The 22950-nt window shown below is 50.0% G+C and overlaps 1 protein-coding gene across 1 annotated transcript; it reads left to right on the plus strand.

The window, feature by feature from the left end:
• Positions 1-5364: 5364 nt before the first annotated feature.
• SMARCD1 (SWI/SNF related BAF chromatin remodeling complex subunit D1) lies at positions 5365-18649 on the plus strand. The gene is made up of 13 exons (XM_084609924.1): positions 5365-5556; positions 6488-6675; positions 7876-7918; positions 8028-8150; positions 8501-8623; positions 9846-9962; positions 12923-13024; positions 13153-13314; positions 13461-13558; positions 14110-14245; positions 14921-15043; positions 15346-15447; positions 16808-18649. Exons 1-13 carry the CDS (start codon positions 5401-5403, stop codon positions 16859-16861), a joined length of 1527 nt encoding a protein of 508 aa, XP_084466050.1. The 5' UTR covers positions 5365-5400; the 3' UTR covers positions 16862-18649.
• The last annotated feature ends 4301 nt before the right edge of the window (positions 18650-22950 follow it).

Below are 22950 nucleotides of genomic sequence, written 5' to 3' on the forward strand. Positions count from 1 at the left end.
CTCCCAGCCTGCTCTTTTGGGGCCAGAGGCGGCGCTGGACTGCCAGCGGGTAGCGGTGAGGAGGGATGTCTTTGAATAGGAACAGAATAGTTACTAGTGTAAGCCGCATGCCCCATGGGGAATTAATGAACCTAAATTAACCAGCCATTAAGCAAAGTCTGGCTGGGGCTCTAAGACTTCTGTAGAGCTATGGGGACTGCACTGGCGTGGCCACTGCACACTGGCGCTGTCCATGAGTGTCAGTGTGGTTTGCTACGGGCCATAGTGCATACTGTATGACAGCATTCACTGGCACTGAATGTGGCTTCAGGCCTATGAAGGGATGTGCACCCCACAGCAGCCCTGAGAGGGCAACAAGGGCCCCAGAAGCCAGACAGGTTACCTGGCATCTCCAGCAAGGAGGAGGACCTGGGTTAATTACAAATGAAGCCCAGCTGTGGAAAGGTGAGGGCAGTGCTATAAAGCCGGAAGGGGCCCTTAGGGGAAGGAGTCTGCCATCACTCTCTGGAATGAGGGAGCTTGTTAGGGACAAGCAGGAAGTCTAGGGAGCGAGTAAGCCCTGTGATCCTGCCCTGGAGTAAGAGTCTAGCAAGAGGCTAGAAGGGGGTGAAATAGTCAGGGAGGAGTATAACTCTTCTGGTAAACCCATAAACAGGCAAGGGGGGAGAGAGAGGCTGGGTAGGAATGAGCCAAGGGACAGGGACTGAACAGACCTGGATTGCTGGTTATGGGGCCCCTAGGCTACAATCCGGTGTAGCAGGCAGGCCCGGGTTCCGCTGCTAGCTACTGGTCCTGCCGGAACCCCAGGAAGGGCCTGGCCAGAGGAACGTGTTAGCAGGATAGGCGAGAGCAGAGAGCAGAAGTGGGCACCCAATGCCCCAAGAACTACTTTCCCAGATGTAGCCATGAGCAGGCATGCTAGTGGTGAGTAGGAATCCTGTTACAAGGCCTCAAACACATTTCAGCATGGAGCAGCCAAGGATGGATCCTGGGCCCTGACTGTGTGGGGGGGTAAGTGTAGGGGCCCTGCATTCCAGCACTGGGCAGGTATGGGGCTGGGACACTGAAGTTTAGGGCAGGAGCTGCAGCCCAGTGCAGTGAAATCCTAGGCCCCTCCTTTCACACGCTAGCCAGGCGTTGAGCCTCCTGCCTTCTAGTACAGGGCACCGTAAGGAGGGCTCCAGCCTGGGTTTGCTCTGGTGATGTGCACCCTCGAAGTGGGCACTGCTGCCTCCTAGCAGCCAGATGGTGACAAAACAAACCCTGTGTCATTGTCCAGAGCTAAATGGCTGGAAAAAGTGGCCTCTACGGTTACAGGGCCTTGTTAGTAGCAAAGTCATGAATATTCCCAGCGCTGCAGCCTTGAGCAATGTGCTGCTGGCATTCATGGCTTTCGCGGGAAGCTTGAAGCCGGCCTGCTCCCTCAGCACCTGGTGCCCAATGGCTGAACCGCCACCATGGGGCTGTGGCTGGGGTAAGGCAGGTGGGGGTGGTACCTGATGCAGTGAGAATGAACCCTTTGCACCTCATCCTGTTCTCAGGCCTCAACACAGCCAGGGCTCAGGAGTGCTGGGAGTGGGAGCCTAGCCAGCTGCAAAGGCCAGTTCTGGAGCTAAATATCCCCAGACTTCAAGGGATCTGGGGTTTGGTCCTAGCCTGTCTGTGACATGTAATAGTGCACAGGTCACAAATGGCTGACTTGGGCAGCTAGTGAGCCCTCTGTCTCAGCCTGCTTGCCTATCGCTATCCAATTCCATGGAATGAGTCCAGTGGGTTGCAGCATAGTTTTGACATCACAAAAACCACCAAGATGGGCCCTCCTTAGCCCTCCTGTTGGTAGCTCCATGAGAGGCCAAGGGCTGACTGGGCCACAGGAATTTCCCTCTCCTCTCACTCCTAGGCCGGTCCCTCCAGGGTAGGGCTGTGGCATGTTGGTGGGGGTCAGGGGTGTGTGTGTGGGGGGAGTTCAGGCTGCTGCTGACAGGCATGAGGTTCTGTGAAATGGCCCTGAGTCCAGCACCGCTCTGGTGTGCTGACACAAAGGCTCCAGGCCTGATAAAAGGGCACTCTTCATCACAAGGCCCCAGATACTCAGTCTCTATGCAGGGATAAGCTCCCTACTGCTAAGACCTGGCCTTTTCTGGGTTGAAACATAGCTGCCATGCAGCAGCTTAGGACAGGAAGTGAAGAGGAAGCCAATGCCCAGTGGATACTGCAGTGGGCAGTTAGGGAGACCGCAGGGAATTTGGCCAGGTGCTAATACCATGTGTCTCATGTATGGTACCATAGGGCCTTTCACAACCGCAAAGATTAGGACCTCAGTTTTATGGCACCTCCCATGGTGTGACTCTGCAGTCCCACACCAGGACCTGTGTATTTGAGCATGGAAACAGGCCCACCAAGCCCAGGACACCTCATCCACAGAAGAATTCCTGTCCCTACAGAACAGCATTGCATTAGCCTCCTACCTAATTAAATGGCACTCAGCGAACTTGCCACTGGATACTCCAGGCTCAGAGCCAATCAGATTAGAGAGTCCCAAGCATCCCTTTGAGCCGCTCTCTGGCACTAATGGAGTTTGGCTTCCTGGGGCCCATCTCAATCAGTTAAGACTCCACTGTGGACACATCCAGCTGCTCGTCTCAGGAGAGAAACAGGCTACAGCTCCATTACTGCAGCAGCCAGAGAGGCAGAGTGGATTAGAAGGCATTAGCTGATAGGGAGGAAGAAGTCTGGACTGTGGGACCTGCAGGTAGTCAGCTTTCTCTGGAGCACAGGGGGGCACAAGCCATGCTGGCACTCTGGTGCTTTCACCCTGTGGGTTGTGTGGCCTCTGCAGCGTGAGGATTAATCGTGCTGAGTTATATAAACGCAGGCAGGGGGGCCTGCAGTAATTCATGTTTACCCTTCGCTCCCTGCTGGTGCTGCCAGCAGACACAGGAGCTGTGATATAATGATACAGCCGTGAAGTGAGCACCATACGGGCAGGGGAGAGCTGTGCTGGGCAGCCAGATGCCATGACATGGGTTGGGGCCCATGTGGCAATGACAGCCCTTTGGGCCAATCACCCTGCCTTCTGTGAGATGCACGTCTCAACCACACTGAGGGGCCAGGACCTGAGCTGGGCAGACTGGTCCATGTGGGATTTCTCTGGTGTAGTTACAGGCTGGCGCTGGGGCTGAGCCACTCAGGAAGGGCAATATGGTCCATGCACTGCTGTGTATTTGTGGCCACAAGTGTTTGGTGTAGCCTGTGTTCCTTTTGTGGGTCCTCCTCCCCCCATCCCACAAGACACCTGGAAATGAAACCTCATCCCTGGCAGTATTTGGTCTCTCCTAACTTGACGAGCATTGCTCTGTTTTAAGGTCTCATGAAAGTTGGTGCTGTTTCTGTGCTGTGCTGCTCTGTGGGCCAGGCCTGTCCATCACATCAGCACTGTGCTAGGAGCAGGGCTGGACTTGGCAGCATAGCACTAAATAATGCAGGTCCTACAAAAACAAGTTGCTAGGTTTTTGGGGTGGATGGGTTACTGAATTTCCTGGCAATAAATGTTCAGCTCTTCATCCAGCCTCGATTCCCTGCCCCCACGCTGGCGGCTGCAGCAGTGGGGCCTGCACCCCACATGCCTGGCTCTCTAGTCCCTGCCGTGGGCAGGATGCTGCTGCCCATCTCTTCCTCACATGCAGAGAAGCCTCATCTCCAAACAGCTCCCCCACCACTCCATTTCCTTCAGCAGCTAGTTCAAAGTGACCCCCCCCCCCTCATAGTTTAAAAACTTTCCACAGATTTTGGTTCTCTGCCCTCCCGTTAATGTGCTTCTGCTATGATGCCCACAAACATGTGGGCCTGGCACTAGCTGGGCTGCGGTGACTTGGGACTGCAGAGACCATGGATGGAGATGACAAAGCGCCCCTGTGTGCCCTGATCTTTCTCCCTCCCTGAACCCCTCCTGTCCATGTTTGACATCAGAGAGCTCTGCAGTTATCACTCGCTCTCTGAATTTTGCCGTTTTCGGTCTCTCCTGTAACTGCATCTGTCTCTCAAAGTCTGAGTTTGGCTCTCGCTCGTAAACCTCCCCACTACGTTTCCAAGCGGGGCTTGACTCGAAATCCTGTCACTGGAGTTAGATCATTGTACAAGAGATCAGATTTAGGCCTAGCAGCTCTAACTCAGACCCTTGCATCCCACACACACCTAGAAAGGACTGAGCAGCCAACATCATAACAAACCAGCACAGGAGAAAGAGTTTTGTTCCAAACTAAAGAGAATCTTTTACAGGTAACTTTGCATTGACATTACTAGAGCCCCCTAGTGTGCATTGGGCCATTTCTTCTGACACGTGCTGCAGCTACCTCATTAAACAAAGCACAATATTGTACATTAGCCAACCCCAATGTTTTGCAGTAAATCTCGTGTCAGTCAGAGGAAATTGGAGCTAAAGCTCAGTTGCCAGGTAGAAGGTGTCTTCTGTCTGGCAAGGAATTTACCCTGCACCCTTGCAAGCAGGACCAGAGATTAAAAAAATCCATTTTATCTATGGGTGGTCACACCCCACTGTTCATACACCAGACACCAAGGGGCTGATCCTCGTAACCAGTCTAGCTCCATGGATTTAAATGGGGCTACTCCTGATTTACACTTGTGTGAGCAAGCAGAACTCGGATGATCAATCCAGCCAGACACAGCAGGTGGACTGTCTAACCAGCTGGCTTGGAAACAGCCCCTGAAGCTCCAGCAGAGCAGTGCTTTCCAGCAGCGCTAAACCTTGCTCCTTGGGAGGTTTGGTTCAATAGCCAAACATGTTACCCAAATCCTTTGGAACATGCATTTGCATCAAAGCTATTTGGAGACAAAACGTGTTTTAAATCATTCACCAAAATCCCACCCTAGCCAGAAATGCCCGAAGCAGGGCCAGAGCTGGGTTCTGATGAATCACTTTATTTCCATTCAACATTTATTAGGATATTTTTAAAAGCAGAGGTTGAGGCTCCCTGCGGGGCAGCCAGGGGGTTCTGGGCAGCGCAGCGCAGCTGGGCAGCCCAGGGAGATGCTTTAAGCCAGGGCGTGCTCTAATTTTTGGCAGCCTCCTGAAGGCTCGTGTGTCCCTGCCCCTTCCTCATGGGCACTGCCCCCTGGACGTTACCCCCGTCTGCACTGCCCACCCCCGGGGGCCTTTGCCCCTGCCCCAGTCCCTCCCCAGGGGCTCTTGGCTGCCCGCGGCCCCTTGCAGTGCCGGCCGCCACGCGGCAGGGGGCGGCAGCCTGCGTCCCCAGCATCTCTCTGCACGCTCCCGAGTAATCTATGGCACCTCTGGTGCCGCTCTGCCCCACGCGCTCTATGATCGGTGTCCGGTTCCGGTCCCGCTCCCGCTCCCCCTCCCCCGCTTTGTGCTGGGAGAAGATGGCGGCGCGGGCGGGTTTCCAGTCGGTGACTCCGAGCGGCGGCAGCGGGGGGGCCGGAGCGCTGGGGCCGGGCACCCCGGGGCCCCCCGTCCGCATGGGCCCGGCTCCCGGCCAAGGCCTCTACCGCTCCCCGCTGCCGGGCGCCGCCTACCCGGTAAGGCCGGGGGAGGGGGCGGGCTCGGAGGCTGGCGTGGGGGAGGGGAGGGTCCGGGCCGCGGTGCCCCCTTGGGAGCGGTAAAGGGGGAGGCAGCGTTTCCGAAGGTGGGGGCAGTGCGTGGGGTGGGGGGTGTCTCGGGGGCAAGGGGCGCCCCAGGCGTGAGCGAGGGTCCAGGGAGGGGGCTCAGGGCAAGCTGGGGCTCAGGGCGAGGGAGACGTGGGGAGGAAATGGGGCCTAGGTGCAGGGTGAGGTGAAGTGGCAAACTGGGGGGGGGGTATTTGAGGAGGAGGAGGAGGAGGAAATGTTTGGGTGAAATTGGGGGCACCACAGGGTGGGAGTGAGAGAGGTCACCCTGCAGTGAAGTCAGGGGTGCTCTGCGTAAGGGTTACTCTCAGGTGAAAAGGTGACCCTCAAGAGAAGATTGATTGGGAAGGGAGGAGCTGGGCTGTGAACTGTGGAAAAGGGAGAGGCGAAGCAACCTAGAGGAAATGAGTGGGGTGAGGGTTAGGGGTAGGAAGGGGGAGAGGGGGAGCATCTTGTGGGGATGGCAGTTGGGGTGGTGATTCAATGCATGGAGAAAATTGTAGGCAGGGGTTAGGGCACAAGGCCTGCAGTGTGGAGAGGTGTGTGAAATTAAGAACTGTCTCTCATAGCCAGCATTGCGGGTTATGGTTTCTGTGTTACAATCCCATTCGTTCTTGGAAGCATCCACGTCTAGAGCTGCTAGCCCCGTAGTGATCTATCTGAGTCCATCCTAAGGAAGCCCATGAGTCACATGGCCCTGTGCTAGCAGGTGTCACACTTAGCTCAGCAAGTGTGGCTTGGTAGCCCACTTGTGCTTAGAACTTAACTGCCCTTTATTGGGGAGTCTCCATCTTTTCAGAGTTTGGGTCGGATGGAGACCAGATCCCTGTTTTTCTCTCCTCAGCGCCCTGGCATGTTGCCAGGCAGCCGCATGACACCTCAGGGACCCTCCATGGGTCCCCCAGGATATGGTGGGAGTCCCTCAGTCCGGCCTGGAATGGCCCAGTCTGGTATGGATCAGTCCCGCAAGAGGCCAGCTCCTCAGCAAATCCAGCAGGTCCAGCAGCAAGCGGCCCAGAATCGTAACCACAAGTAAGAGGCCAGATTTCTCACCTCGTTCTGAGGTTAATTATCTTTTCTATGACCACTTAGTGCCTCTTCGTGAAAGACACCAAAGTCTTTCACAAGTTGTAGAACTATAATATCAGCAAAATGCAGCCACCTCTGAGGTGGAAGGCTGGAGCGAACCAGTGCACAGCACATTGCTAAATAGTCATTCAGGGTCAGGCAGATTTTGTCCAAAACACCAGTGCATCCTCCCCACCCACCCTTACAAAAGTACCAGGGAGACTCTGTTCACAACAAGCAGACATGATCTGAAGTGGTTAAGGAAGAAAAATGCTCATCGAGAAAGCAATATCTAAATTGAAATAGGCCATTTATGACCCTCCAGAAAATATAGAGACCAAATAATAAATTCTTGTCCATCGTATCAAAATAAATCCCTTTGTATGCTAGTTGGCTACATTGCAAAAATGGATTAACCAATACTCAGTAATTCAGACACTTGCTGCTGATGTCAGAGATCAGCACAATGCTTTGTTGTTTGGGACTACATCTAGGACTTCCGTTTCTCTCTTGCTGCCAGCACACTCTTGGACTTTATTCTTTAATTGTTTTACATGGGTGGCTCAAACTGATGTAGACTTTTTGTGCAGCTACTTTACTGGGTGATGGGAGCTTCAGATAATAATACTCAGCTCCTATGCAAGAGTAAGTTTTTTTTATTTTTTAACACAATGTCATTGTCACTTGATACTGCTCAACAGTATCTTCTGGCTTAAAAAACTTATCTGTTAGGAAGTCCAACTTAATATTCAATCAAGCCTGGGAGCCACTCTGTATCAAAATAATATTTAACCAAACACCTCTCCAAACTCAGGGCAACCCCAGCTATTCATACCTCTTGGGAGACTTGAAATGTTCAAATAATCACGTGGTCTTGGTCTTGTCGGTGCTTTTGAGCTCTGCAGCGTTAGAGTTTCAATCCTGCTGTGGCTGTGGGGAGAAAGGGTGGGTAAGGAAGGTGTCTGTACAGAGATTGACAGTCACAAGAAACATCCTTTGAAAGAGAGGAGGACTAGACTGAGACAGATGTTGAGGAGCAAGTGCCCCTCATAGCAGAGTCACAAACCTGAGAATAAACCCACATCCTTGCTCCTTTTCTTGTGTTCCGACTGTTTGCGGGACAAACTGGTTGCCATGTTAATGTGTGTATCCTTCTTTAAACAGTGCTAAGAAAAAGAAAATGGCTGACAAAATTCTACCTCAGAGGGTGAGTGAGGTTTTTTTACTTTTGCTGCCTCTGCTGCTGTAGTTCTGAGTTCTCAGCAGTTTCAGGGGGAGAGAAGCAGCGTTCTTGATTGGCTTGTGCTTTGCCATAGATTCGTGAACTGGTACCAGAGTCTCAGGCCTACATGGATCTGTTGGCATTTGAAAGGAAACTGGACCAGACAATCATGAGGAAACGTCTGGATATCCAGGAGGCCTTGAAACGACCCATTAAGGTAAAGGAGGATAGTGCTCAGGTTTCTTGCTGGGGTGCCTAGAGACCTGTGCCTGAACTGAGAAAACAGGACTGACTTATATGGCAGTTAGGTGGGTCTGTAAAGACTCTAGGGAGTGTGATGTATTGAGGGTCAATGTCCTATCCTGGACTTTAGCCTCAGAGTGCAGTCAGGGGTGCTTGCTGACCCTCTCTTTGCCTGGCTTGCTTTCTGGTCTGTCACTGTTTCTCAGGTGCAGGAGGTAAAAGTGAGTCCAGATCCTGTGGTTTCTTGATTGTGGCTGTGGCCTGAGCGTGTTTATTGGCTTCTGCATTTTGCTGTTAACGTTTAGCTGATGCTTTTCCTCTTAGCAAAAGCGAAAGCTGCGCATTTTTATCTCCAACACCTTCAATCCAGCCAAGTCGGATGCGGAAGATGGCGAAGGGACTGTTGCCTCGTGGGAGCTCCGGGTGGAAGGGCGGCTGCTCGAGGACGTGAGTGTGAGGCACCCAGCCCCTCTGGGAAGGGCGAGGGACCAGCATTAATTCTCCAGATAAGATGAGATGAATGGGTGTGGGAGCTAAACCCTGTTGGGTTGTGACCAAAGAAGAAGCTTTCAAAGGTCTGGAGTTGGAAGTGAAGACCAACTGCTTAATGTCTGAGAATGGAACTAGGGGCCCTCTATCCTAGATGATCACAGTGGTCCTTTCTGGCCTTGGACTCTATGAATGTATCCTCTCTCGCTCGTACCTGCCCAAGGAGTCTGACGAGAAGGGGGAGAGGGTAAGAGGGCCAAACCAGTTGGCCACCCCATGAGGTAGGACACTACAGTAATAATACTTAGCTCTTTATAGCTAAGAGGATTGATGGTGGGAGCAGATTTGTGACACTTGCCTTCCCTACCTCTGAAAGCAGACACAAAGATTGCACATGACAGGGTTGTGAGTTCGTTCCCCTCTCAAAAAAAGTCTCTAGTCTGCTGTGAGGAATTGGCCTCGAGACTGGATTTGCAAACAGAAGGGAAGGGTCAGGGTTTATCATGGGTAGTATGGTTCCTCCTTAGGTCTTGGGCCAGTAACTCTAGTGCAATTTTGGAATAGGGCTCCTTGGGCTTTAATCTTTCTGTATTAATGTGACTGCCCTGGGCCTGGAGGAAGCCTTGAATCCGTCTCACAGGAAGCTAGTCAAACATGGCATTGTGCTATGGTTATTGGCAAGGGATTCCCATGGAACATCTGTATTGGATGTAAAATCTGTCCCAGCACTTCAGAATTTAGTCCCATTATTTTTCATCCCTGTGCTGTTGGGCTTCTTCCCCTTTGTGCTGGATAGCTGATCTTCTGTATGTCCTTGAGGGACCTGTTTACTCTAGCCTGTGGGGGATAGCCTGCCTGACTGATTGGCAGGCAGACTGTGTTGAGAACAGCTTTTGATAACCCTGGATTCCCTAGAAAGACGCAGTCCCTGCTCCTAGTGGAAAGGCAAATGGATGAATGACAGAGGATGTGGGGGGAAGGGATAGAACAGACAGCAAAGAGGCCAAGGCAACGAGCAAACATGCCATTGGCTCCATGCTGGGGTTTTGGAGGGAGAGGTGGATTTAGTATCAGTAAATGGGAGTTGGATTGTTCAGTTCCGAACAGTGCTGTTGTATGTGCTGGGTGTGCTCCACTGCTGGCCTTGTCTGCCCTAACCCTCTTCCTGTCTGTGCTGCAGGCTGCTCTGTCCAAATACGATGCCACCAAACAGAAAAGGAAATTCTCATCCTTCTTCAAGTCTCTGGTGATTGAGCTGGACAAGGACCTGTATGGCCCAGACAATCACCTGGTGGAGGTAAGCTATACTTAGTTATATCATCTCCAAATGGAGTTCAGAGTCTTGGCAACCATGTCATTCTGGGAGCTAGGAACTCTTGAGTGCTGAGCCCAGCTCTGCTACTGACTTGCAAGGAGCCCTGGGGCAAATCGCTTCACCTCTTTGTCTCTGTCTGTGAAATGGGGATAATGCTAACCTCCCTCAGAGGGGTTGAAGCTTGTTGGATAAGAAGATAACTTTTGTTTGTGCCCTTTCTGCTCCATTCTGATAAATAAGAACAGTATCAGAGTCCCTTAGCTTTGCAAAATTAGTGTATGTGAAGCTCTAGGCAAAAGATGCTCCTGTGTAAAGTGCAAAGACACAGACCGTAAGTGCCTGTCTCCTCTGTTCCCCATACTTGGAGCAAGTCTGGTAACATTGGGAATGTAAAAAGAAAAGGAGTACTTGTGGCACCTTAGAGACTAACCAATTTATTTGAGCATAAGCTTTCGTGAGCTACAGCTCACTTCATCGGATGCATACTGTGGAAAGTGTAGAAGATCTTCTATACACACAAAGCATGAAAAAATACCTCCCCCCACCCCACTCTCCTGCTGGCAATAGCTTATCTAAAGTGATCACTCTCCTTACAATGTGTATGATAATCAAGGTGGGCCATTTCCAGCACAAATCCAGGGTTTAACAAGAACGTCTGAGGAGGGGGTGGGGCTTAGGAAAAAACAAGGGGAAATAGGTTACCTTGCATAATGACTTAGCCACTCCCAGTTTCTATTCAAGCCTGAATTAATTGTATCCAATTTGCAAATGAATTCCAATTCAGCAGTTTCTCGCTGGAGTCTGGATTTGAAGTTTTTTTTGTTGTAAGATAGCGATCTTCATGTCTGTAATTGCGTGACCAGAGAGATTGAAGTGTTCTCCGACCGGTTTATAAATGTTATAATTCTTGACATCTGATTTGTGTCCATTTGTTCTTTTACGTAGAGACTGTTCAGTTTGACCAATGTACATGGCAGAGGGGCATTGCTTGCACATGATGGCATATATCACATTGGTGGATGTGCAGGTGAACGAGCCTCTGATAGTGTGGCTGATGTTATTAGGCCCTATGATGGTGTCCCCTGAATAGATATGTGGGCACAGTTGGCAACGGGCTTTGCTGCAAGGAAAGGTTCCTGGGTTAGTGGTTCTGTTGTGTGATATGTGGTTGCTGGTGAGTATTTGCTTCAGATTGGGGGCCTGTCTGTAGGCAAGGACTGGCCTGTCTCCCAGGATTTGTGAGATTGTTGGGTCATCCTTCAGGATAGGTTGTAGATCCTTAATAATGCGTTGGAGGGGTTTTAGTTGGGGGCTGAAGGTGACGGCTAGTGGCATTCTGTTATTTTCTTTGTTAGGCCTGTCCTGTAGAAGGTGACTTCTGGGAACTCTTCTGGCTCTATCAATCTGTTTCTTCACTTCAGCAGGTGGGTATTGTAGTTGTAAGAATGCTTGATAGAGATCTTGTAGGTGTTTGTCTCTGTCTGAGGGGTTGGAGCAAATGCGGTTGTATCGCAGAGCTTGGCTGTAGACGATGGATCGTGTGGTGTGGTCAGGGTGAAAGCTGGAGGCATGTAGGTAGGAATAGCGGTCAGTAGGTTTCCGGTATAGGGTGGTGTTTATGTGACCATCGTTTATTAGCACTGTAGTGTCCAGGAAGTGGATCTCTTGTGTGGACTGGACCAGGCTGAGGTTGATGGTGGGATGGAAATTGTTGAAATCATGGTGGAATTCCTCAAGGGCTTCTTTTCCATGGGTCCAGATGATGAAGATGTCATCAATATAGTGCAAGTAGAGTAGGGGCGTTAGGGGACGAGAGCTGAGGAAGCGTTGTTCTAAGTCAGCCATAAAAATGTTGGCATACTGTGGGGCCATGCGGGTATCCATAGCAGTGCTGCTGATCTGAAGGTATACATTGTCCCCAAATGTAAAATAGTTATGGGTAGGGACAAAGTCACAAAGTTCAGCCACCAGGTTAGCCGTGACATTATTGGGGATAGTGTTCTTGACGGCTTGTAGTCCATCTTTGTGTGGAACGTTGGTGCAGAGGGCTTCTACATCCATAGTGGCCAGGATGGTGTTATCAGGAAGATCACCGATGGATTGAAGTTTCCTCAGGAAGTCAGTGGTGTCTCGAAGGTAGCTGGGAGTGCTGGTAGCGTAGGGCCTGAGGAGGGAGTCTACATAGCCAGACAATCCTGCTGTCAGGGTGCCAATGCCTGAGATGATGGGGCGCCCAGGATTTCCAGGTTTATGGATCTTGGGGAGTAGATAGAATATCCCAGGTCGGGGTTCCAGGGGTGTGTCTGTGCGGATTTTTTGATCTTGTGCTTTTTCAGGGAGTTTCTTGAGCAAATGCTGTAGTTTCTTTTGGTGACTCTCAGTGGGATCAGAGGGTAATGGCTTGTAGAAAGTGGTGTTGGAGAGCTGCCGAGCAGCCTCTTGTTCATATTCCGATCTATTCATGATGACAACAGCACCTCCTTTGTCAGCCTTTTTGATTGCTGTCAGAGTTTTTTCTGAGGCTGTGGATGGCATTGTGTTCCGCACGACAGCAACGTGGTCCATGCCAAATAAATGAAGCCTCTTTCCGGCCACTTGACTCTTGTGAGTTCACATTTCATCCGTATAATTCTCCCCTGATGCTCCATGATAGTAATCTTGAACTTTAAAACTGGTGAGCTGTGTGCTTCTCACACTATTCAACGCAGGAGTTCCAACCTTCTATCATAGGTGTTGTCAGAGCCACCACAACTGTCTGTAGAGTCCAGGGCACGTGGCAGAGATCACATGCTGTCAGATGGCAGGATCTTTCTGGGGAGGAGTTTGTGTCATCAGTAAATGGCAATTGCAGGTAAATGTTGTGCCTGGCAGGCAGCAGGAGCAGAGGGAATGACCTGGCAGTCTGTGTTCTTTAACCACCTCCTCTGCTGTGTTTTTTCCAGTGGCACAGAACTGCTACTACCCAGGAGACAGATGGCTTCCAGGTGAAGAGGCCTGGGGACGTGAATGTGCGCTGTACTGTCCTCCTGATGCTGGATTATCAGGTAGGCAGGCTGGTACGATGCAGATGGGGAGCGTGCAGTGCCTTAGCATCTGAGTTGTGACTTGGATGAGCACTATCTGTAGCTGCATCATCCTTACCCCAACCTTTGTCATGCTCTTGTCTCCTCAGCCTCCACAGTTCAAACTGGACCCCCGCCTGGCTCGTCTCTTGGGGATTCATACCCAGACCCGCCCAGTGATCATCCAGGCACTGTGGCAGTACATCAAGACCCACAAGCTACAAGATCCCCATGAGCGGGAGTATGTCATCTGCGACAAGTATCTCCAGCAGGTAAAGGTGTCTCCAACTTGGGGTGGGGCGGCGTGTTAGGGGCAGGAGACAGCTTTGGCTTCTGTTGCCAGGAACCAGAGATTCTCCAGGCTGCCCCTTTTCCAGCACTGAGCTGCTTTCCACCCCACTCCCTGTTTCTCTTGCAGATATTTGAGTCTCAGCGGATGAAGTTCTCTGAGATTCCTCAAAGGCTGCACGCTTTGCTCATGCCCCCAGAACCAATCATCATTAACCATGTGATCAGGTGAGACTGGCCCCTGAGGCACTGTTTGTTGGGAGGGGCGGATAAGAGAGCTAGAGAGACTTGTATGGGGAGATGCTCCTTGTTACAGTCAGTTTCAGAAGCTGCTGAACTTCCTGCACCTCTCCATTTTTCCATGCCTTTATTCACTCTGCCCTGCGTGCATTCAGCAGCCTCTTTTTCCCATTCACCAAGCACCCCTTCTGTAAATCCCTGCTTTCTTTCCTTCTGCCAACACTGACCTCCACACTGTGCGCGTGCACTCTTATGTTTGAACTCTGAGCCTTTGCACTGCGCTTGTCTAGACTGTAAGCTCCTGGTCCCCTGTGCTGCATGCATGATGTGCGACTAGGGAGGTGAAGTGTTTTCCTGCTCCTCTGTGTTACTGACCCCTTTCCTCTGTTACAGAAAACCAAATGTAATGCATACGTTAATACTGTCTTCCCTACCCGCACCCCTCAACCTATGGAGCTTAGAGGTGCTAGTAAGGATGCACTCAAGCACTGACTCAGGCTTCTCGCTTTTTCTGGGTGTTCTCTTGCTGATGTCCATAGTGTTGACCCAAACGACCAGAAAAAAACCGCCTGCTATGACATCGATGTGGAAGTGGATGATACTCTTAAAACTCAGATGAATTCTTTCTTGCTGTCCACAGCCAGCCAGCAGGAAATCGCTGCCCTGGATAACAAGGTAGAAGCTGGATCCTGCCCTTCCAGCTAGAGTTTGTGTGCTGGGATGAGGTTGGCTGGCACAGTGTTGCAGAGAGAGCTTTCTTGCGGCTTTTAATATGGATTCATTTAGTGACTTTATATTTGGGATCTGGAACAGTGAGGGCAACATTTCTGCCAGGGTGGCACCATTTCTATGACACAAATCTGATAGTGACAGTCTTTTTACTTATCAAGAAAATAGATTTGAAAGTGAGTGATTAGAGGGAAACTGGTTTAATGGTTAGATCAGGGGACTGGGAGTCAGGACTGCTGGATCCTCTTCCCAGCTTGTCTACCTGAGACCTTAGAGGCACAGAATGAAATGACTTGCCTATCTCATTACAGGGGAGTAACGTGAAGCTACATCTTGGAGGGTTTGCCAGGCTTCCTGGTAGTTAAAGGCCAGTGAGATCTTTGGATGAAAGGTGCTGAATGTCCTGAGTCTGCATGTCAGTGCATTAACTTGAACCTACCGCCCTGTCTCTACAGGAAGAGGGATGTGGGGTGGGGTGTATGTTACACATCTGGGTCAACCAGGAAATAAGAGAGTTTTCGATCTTAACATCCTGGACCCTTTGGTTTGTCTTGCCTCTGTGTTGGGTTGGCCTCGTAACCTGGTTCAGCAATACCCTGTTACTACCTTTTTCTCTCTCAGATCCATGAGACAATAGAAACCATTAATCAGCTGAAGACACAACGTGAATTCATGCTGAGCTTTGCCCGTGACCCCCAAGGCTTCATCAATGACTGGCTCCAGTCACAGTGCCGAGATCTAAAGGTAAAAAGATTTTTCCCTTTTGTGTGGAGGCAAACAGAAGCTCACTCCATCCAATCAGACTCTTTTTGTTCAGTTAGCAGCTGAGATCCATGCAGGGGCACAATTTGCAGGTCTGTAGCCACGCCAAAAATTGGAATTGAGTGCCAGGATTTCAATCTGACAGCACTGGCTGGGCCAGGTCTTGCTGGAGTCTGCTTGGGGACAGTGCTTGTGGGTAGCCCAGGACATGGGATGGGTTGTGAGAGTAACGTGGGCAGCTGCATGACTCTGGGTTATAAGCTGCTCTCTTTTCGTGCCTCCAGACCATGACTGATGTTGTTGGGAATCCAGAAGAGGAGCGTAGAGCTGAATTCTACTTCCAGCCCTGGGCTCAGGAAGCCGTGTGCAGATACTTCTACTCCAAGGTGAGCGTTCCCATTTGAGGGAATCCATCCACACCTGGTAGCTGCTATTCTGCTTGTAGGGAGATGCTGTTCGCTAAAGCTGGGCGTAGTGCAGCGAGGTATACAGAGTTTCAACCACCTAGTTCTGCTGATGCATCTCAGTCCTGATCTCCAGCACCCTTCTGTTCCAATCCTGGATACTCACACACAACTTGACCAGTGCACCTTGGACCTGGATTTGCCACAGCCCAGCTATTCTAAGTCCTATTGCTTCAGATACAGTGCTGCAACTTTGTGGGGTGGTCTTGTACTGCCTACTCCTGAGTGAATTCTGCTCACAATACTTCAAAATTATGCAAGTTTTATTTGTCAATAAATAAATGCAGAGGCACGGTGGCACAGAATTCGCCCCAGGAGTAACTGCCAGTAAACAGTCACCAGAGCTAGAAAGACCTCATCAAAGTATTTGCTGGTTTGGATCCAATTAGGATCAAAACCAGGTCATGCAGAGGTGATACTAGTGTTAGCCCTCACCCCCACCTAGCCAGCCTCTTCCCATTTAAATCCATGGTTTTTACACAGACATCGATTTTATACCATAGCCAGAACCTGGTCCTTGGGCTTGCTGGGGTGGAGTTGCTTCCTAGGAGTTCCTTCCTAGGAGTTCCTTGTGCAAAGAAGCTGTGAAGAGAGGCTGTCCCCCTCTCATGGGATGCATGCTGGTTTGGCCTTTGCTTTCAGAACTCTGAACGGTAGCAGCCCACAGCTAGTGCAGAGTTGATGTGGGCCCTGGCAGAGAGCTGGAGCCACACCCCAAAATCCCCTGTATGAAACTGAAACTGCCCCATCACAGGCTTCTTGTTAAGCAAACTGTTAATAAAAAAAAAAAGAAAAAGATTCTTTGCCCTTTTATTAGCCTTTTGTGTCAGAGGCTGAAGTGCTTTGCACACGTGCTAATTCCCTCATAGCCCTAGAGGAGGGAGGTATTGGCTGCACTTCAAAATGGGGACATCAGGGCACAGACTTGCCCCAGTTCATGCAATGAATGACTGGTAGAGCTGGCGTTAGATCCCTGGAGTCCTGACTTCCATTCCCTTCATCTAACCACTAGACAGTGCAGCCTCCCTAATGTGCAATTTGTGCATCCTTCACTAGCCTGTGGAACACATTGTAACCTATGGGCTGAACTATGGACAGGATTAAGGAGGCGGGGACAGAGCCGGTTGAGGAAGGAGTCCTGTTTCTTTCCCAGGGGCTGTGGATGGGTTTGGGCTCATCGTTCCTTCACTTCCTCCAGGCTAGGAACAGTTGTTATTCAGACTCTGACTTACCATTCGCTGTAAGTGTATTAAAGCAGGGGATCTGGCTTCTCCTCCCACAGGTGCAGCAGAGACGGCAGGAGCTGGAGCAGGCACTGGGAATCCGCAACACATAAGCTGCCCCACTCCTCCCCTGATCAGAAGGCATCACAGCTACTTGTGGAGACTGAGCGCTGCAGAGTTCACTGTTTAGGCCCACACAACCCCCACTCCAGCGTAGAGACCTGCAGCCATTACTCACCTCTGGCAGTGTCTGTATCAGTGTGACTCCAGAGCCCCGCGGGGCTTTGGGGATGTAGCAAGCAGACAGGCTCAAAGGGTCACACACTTCTACCTGGTTTCCTCCCTCACTGAGGCCCTGTCAGTCTCGGAGCTCTTGCGAGCCCACCTTGTCTCTGCGTTGCCTGTAATGCCCCCAATATCCAGTGTTGCTGCAGGCTCAAAACTTCTCTTGAGTTCAGAAACTTACCACAGCCCCTTCTCCAAAACTGGGCTCTAGTTCTTGCACCCCAGAGAATGTGGGGCTGGAAAGCCTCTCAGCATGAGCCCTTCTGGATCTGCCATGCGGACAGAAGCCCGTGGCCATTCACTTCCCAAGGTCCATGAGACGCAGCAGGCAGAGCTCCTGCATGTTGGCGCACACTCTCCCCCTGTGGGGGGTGCTCTTGCATCATCCCTCCTTGTAGGACTCTCCTCTCTTGAGAAAGGGTTTCTGTGCTATGCAGAGAATTGCTTTTCCCATCGTGTCTGTCTCCTTAGTTAAAGCTCCCTTCGTGTTCCCTAGGAGGCTGCTCCAGCCCTGGATCACGATGGACACACTGGTTCAGCACAGAGATGAAGGAGCTATGAAGAGATGACTCTACTGCATGCCAAGGGAGCTGCAAGCGTAGCTCTAACGTGCAGGATGGAGCAGCAATGCAGTCTTGCCAAAGGCTGCTTGTTCTTCCTGCTGCAGGGAGCGGGGAATGCATCAAGTGCAGCTCCTCCTTGCAGTGGGATTAGGCAGAAGTATAAAGCCTTAGGGTCATTTCTTGGACCAGGCTGATGATGATCCTGCATCTCTGCCTTTGGTGAAGTGAATGCTCCCTTTCATATATCTGAGGATGTGAGGAGGCAGCCTGGGCCTCTACCAAACAGCCCCAAACAAATAAGCAAATTAGAAGAAGTCAGGGCTCCTCTGCTTTGTTGTCTTTCATGTTTGGGCACAGAGCAGGTTCTGGGGCTGTCACAGGGCAGGTGATCAAGTATGTGCAAATGGGTTTTCTCCAGCTGAGAGAGTAGCAGCCTAGACATGGAATGAATAGCTAATGAATTAATTTAGTGGCACTCTTGTGCTCTTTGTCCTCAGGACCATGTGTGTGCAGCAGGGCATGTTGGGAGGTGGGGCCTCTCTTCACCTGGGGCTAAATATTTCTGCTCAGATTCCTTTTTGGGACTGTAAAGTGAGTGGACTCAGAACCCAGTTGGTTGTGCTCTCCTGATGTTAGCTGCAAAATCATGTTACTGACAAACAGCCTCACACTACGCTGGAGTGTGATTGAGGGCTGCTATGAAATTGGGAGCCCCTGTAAGCCTGTGTGTGTGTGTGAGTGAGTGAGAGAGAGAGAGACTGCTTGTCTGTGAGTAATAGACTTTCCAACCTTCCCTCCCTTCTGTCTTTGGACCCTTAAAGAATTGCCCCTTTGTAGCACCAGGGGCTGAAGTCCCGGTGCCGGTTAATGCAGACTACCGGCCCCTCAGGGCAAGTAATAGTGAAGGATACTTGGATATTGCCTAGGCAAGTGTAGCTGTTGCAGAATTACTGTTTTTATTAACTGATTATGGTTTTTCATGGACCAAAATTTTTTTTGTACTGTATCCTTGTAGATGTCACACAATTTTAATAAAAGCCTCCTGTGAAGGAAGCCGCTTGCCCTCCTTCTGTGCTGGCGAATGGCAGTTCGTAGTTATGTAACAGACAGCTTCTGTCACATAACTACTGTGGAAGAGATTAAATGACTTCCTGCTTGCACCTTCAAAGCCCCTTGTGTAGTGGGAGCTCTGTTCATTGAGGGAGAGCAAGCAAGAACACTAGACACCACTCCCTTTTAAAAGGAAGACAGCTTGTTTATATGGTCCAAATTTGACTCACCTTAAAATTGTGTGGAATTTGGAGTGTGCTACGTTATTTATAGGGCCCTACCAAATTCATGGCCATGAAAAACACATCATGGACTGTGAAATCTGGTGTTTTGTGTGCTTTTACCCTATCATAATCATCACTCCCATAACCGCATTGGTCGTTGGGGGCCCCCTCATTGATGAGCAATCAACCAGTTGTCTACACCCCTGACAATTGTGTGTCAGTGCTTGAGACTCCATGAAGTCTATTCCTGTTCACTCTTTTTACATTGTCAATCCATCTCTTCTGTCTACCTCTTCTTCTCTTCCCCTGAACTGTCCCTTGGAGGATGATCTTGGATAGGCCAGATCTTGTTACATGGCTGTACCACTTCAGCTTGCGCTTCTTTACGGTCGTCAGGAGGTCTTCATATGACCCAGTGCATTAGGTGATGATGTTGCGGACCTCTTCGTTAGTGACATGGTCAAAGTAGGAGGTGTCCAGGATTTTACGGAAGTATCTCATCTCTACTACCTGTATTTTCCGTTCAAGTTCTGCCACAATGGTCCGTGTCTCCCACGCATACAGAAAAATGGAAATGACCAGTGCCTGCAGCAGTTTCAGTTTGGATTCTAGGGAGATGTTCTTATTCCTCCAAATTGGCTTTAGCTTTGCTGCTGCTGCTGTTTGTGCAGTTCTTGCCCAAATTTCTGCCTTGGATCTTTCATCTGTGATGATTGCCCCCAAATACTTGAACTGTTTCACTGTCTCCAGTTCTTGTCCACTGACAGTGATATGAGAGCTGATCCCATCACATTTGTTTGTCATCAGCTTGGTTTTCTCTGCACTGATTTCCATGCCATATTTTGCAGAGGTTTCGTTCAGTCATTTCACAAGGTTGGCACGTTCATCGTTGCTGCCTGCCAGGCCATCAATGTCATTAGCGAACCGAAGATTTGAGATTGTTTGCCCCCCAATGGTGACTGTGCACACGTGATCTTCTAGGGCATCAGTCATTATGTGCTCCAAATAGATGTTGAACAGTGTGGGCGAAAAAAGGCAGCCTTGCCAGACCCCAACCGTGGTGTGAAACCACTCTCCTATTGTGCCATTGACGAGAACTGCACTGCTGGCTTTGGCATACAGTTTAATGGTAAGAATAAGCTTACGACCAACATTGTACTACTTCATGGTTGCCCAGAGAGCTTCGTGCCATACTCTTGTCAAACGCCTTCCTGAAGTCAACAAAGATGTAGATGTCCTGCTGATGTTGTAAGTATTTCTCACATAGAAGACAAAGGTTGAATATCTGTTCTGTGGTACTTCTTCCAGCATGAAAGCCAGCCTGTTCTTCAGTGATGATATTCTCTGCTTGTGGCTTCAATCTGTTCAATATGACTTTCAACATCACTTTGCTGGGATGGCTAATTAAACTTACGGTCCAGTAATTTTGACACAATTGCAGGTTGCCTTTCTTTGGCAGAGTGATAATTAGTGACTGTGTCCAAATGGAGGGCCACTACTCACTGGTCTGCCAGATCTTGTTGCAGATCTTGGAGAGTATCTCTCTTACTATTTCTCTTCCGAATTTCATCAGTTTGGCTGGGATGTTGTCAATACCTGTAGCCTTTCCATTCTTGAGTGATTTCACAGCTGTCTCCATTTCTTCACATAGTATTGGAAAGTCTTCCTTCTCTGTTGAATCTGGGCTGTCTAAGACTCTGGGATCTCCATTTGTCTGGTGGTTGTATAGATCAAAGCAGTAGTTTGTCCACCTATTGATGCCCTTTCATCTGTAAGACTGTTCCCTTCTTTGTCTTGAATTGTGTTAGCTTTGGTCCATCTTTCCTTCGTCAGATCTTTTACAACATGGAAGGCTTGGCTGTTTTATTATTGATACGCTCTCCAATTTTAGAGTATTGTTTTTCAATCCATATCTCCTTGGCCACCTTCATTCCTTTCTTGATCTTTCTGCCAGTCGCTCTGTATTTATCAGCTTCCTCAGTGCTGTTCTTGTCTCTCTGAAGTTCTCTTCTATTGTCCCATATATGTAGTATTTCATTTGTGACCTGTGGTTTTGGTCTATTCTGTCCCCAGACCACACAGATTTCACGGGGAAGACCAGCGTTTCTCAAATTGAAGGTCCTGACCCGAAAGGGATTTCGGGGGGAGGAGGGGGGGGTTGCAGTATTGCTACCCTCCTGTGCTGCTGGTGGTGGTGCTGCCTTCAGAGCTGGGTGACCAGAGAGTGGCTGAGGGCCCAGCTCTGCAGGCAACAGCGCAGGAATAAGGGGGTCATACCATACCACACCATGCCACCCTTACTTCTGCACTGCTGCTGGCAGCGGCTCTGGCTTCAGAGCTGGGCTCCTGGCCAGCAGTCGCCACTCTCCAGCTGGGGTCACACCACACCATACCACCCTTACTTCTGCACTGCTGCTGGCAGCGGCTCTGGCTTCAGAGCTGGGCTCCCGGCCAGCAGTCGCCACTCTCCAGCTGCCCAGCTCCGAAGGCGGCACCGCAGAAGTAAGGGTAGCAGTACTGCAATCCCCCCACCCCACACACACGCGCGCTCCCTTTTGGGTCAGGACCCCTACCATTACAACACTGAGAAATTTCATATTTAAAGAGCTGAAATCATGAAATTTGCTATTTTTAAAATCCTGTGACCATGAAATTGACAAAAATGGAATATGAATTTGGTAGGGCCCTAGTTATTTACATTGAGTTTTATAAAACTACCTAAAACTCAGTGGAATTGGCATTAGACAAACAAGGTGGATGAGATGATAATTATTGTAGCATCTTCTGTTGGTGAGAGAGATAAGCTTTTCAGTTTGCACAGAGCTCTTCAGGTTTCAGTCTCCAGAATTTGTGTGGGCTACCAACAGGCTCCATCTGAGTCTGCCAGACCTGAAGAAGAGCTCTGTGTAAGCTCAAAACGTCTCTCTCTCTCTGTCACCAGCAGAAGATGATCCAGTAAAAGATATTTTCACCCCCCTTGTCTTGCTAATAGCCTGGGACCAACACAGCTACACTAACACTGCATACATGGGTTTGGCATGACACATGAAAACGATTGCTCTCACTGCTGCTTGGAAGCTGCAATTAACTAAAATTGTCTGAGCAGTACATGTTTGTATTACAGGTTGTATAGTGCTTCAGAGAGAATCCCTACATCATTCCTGTAAGGGAGAGATCCTCCCTGGCTACAGGTTAGGGAAACTGCCTTGCCCAAAGGCAACCTTCCTATACCTCAAACAGTTGTTGAATGGCAGCACTGGGATTAATGTAAAGTTCTTGTGTCTAAGTCCTGTCCTCAGCCCCATTCTCAGAGTCAGTATATTGACCCCTTCCAGCAAAGTATAAATGTTTTCTGAAGAAAATGTAAAGGGGTGTGTGGTTTATTGGTCAAAGCGAGAAAGTCAAGACTGAAAGGTCCTCTTCCTGGTTCTGCCACCTGGGACCTTGGGTGCAAGTTACTTCACTTTGATAAAGGAAACATAATCCTCAGGCTTGAGAGAAACAACTGTTTTTATTATTTTAAAAGAAAAGAAAGGTATGAGTGTTCCTGTCTCTGAGCCCTAGCGGCTTAGTTCTCAGATGTCTCCTTAGGCATGTTGATACTGAGGCCTGCCAGTTGCTTCAGCTATCAAAGCCCACGTGCTTCTTACCAACCCTCCCAGGCCTCTGCCCCAAGTAGCTCATCTGTAACCTTGCACTACTTTTCAACCTTATTTATTGGCTTGCCTTGTGGCAACCATCAGTCTCTGGGCTTTCAGATGAAATGTTCCAACCCACAAAGGCCTCTGTTGTCCCTCTGTGTCCCCAACACATTTGCTGGCTCCAGGATCAGCCTTGTGCTCTGAATGGCAAAACCCTGCCTCCTGCACAGTTTGTCCCTTCAGTGTAAATGCTGTGCTTCTCTCTGACCTCTTCGTGCCTTTGGCTCTGAGGCACTGATACTTTGTGCCACTCAAGCCAGCCTTCACTGTGACTGGCGGGTGCCACCCCAGGGCCCACAGCAGTAATGATCCTCCCTGCTGGTCTCCCATGGCCCTCAAAGCGCTTTGCAAAGGTGAGTAAGGGGCAGTCTGGGAAGGG

The sequence above is a fragment of the Lepidochelys olivacea genome (assembly GCF_965140295.1).
Source record: "Lepidochelys olivacea isolate rLepOli2 genome assembly, chromosome: 20".
Classification (NCBI taxonomy): domain Eukaryota; kingdom Metazoa; phylum Chordata; order Testudines; family Cheloniidae; genus Lepidochelys; species Lepidochelys olivacea.

Coding starts and splice junctions, on each gene's coding strand:
- SMARCD1 (XM_084609924.1), top strand. CDS start 5,401: ATGGCGGCGCGGGCGGGTTTCCAGTCGGTGACTCCGAGCGGCGGCAGC. Junction 6,676..7,875: donor GCCCAGAATCGTAACCACAA/GTAAGAGGCCAG, acceptor TTCTTTAAACAG/TGCTAAGAAAAAGAAAATGG. Junction 8,624..9,845: donor AAGGGCGGCTGCTCGAGGAC/GTGAGTGTGAGG, acceptor TCTGTGCTGCAG/GCTGCTCTGTCCAAATACGA.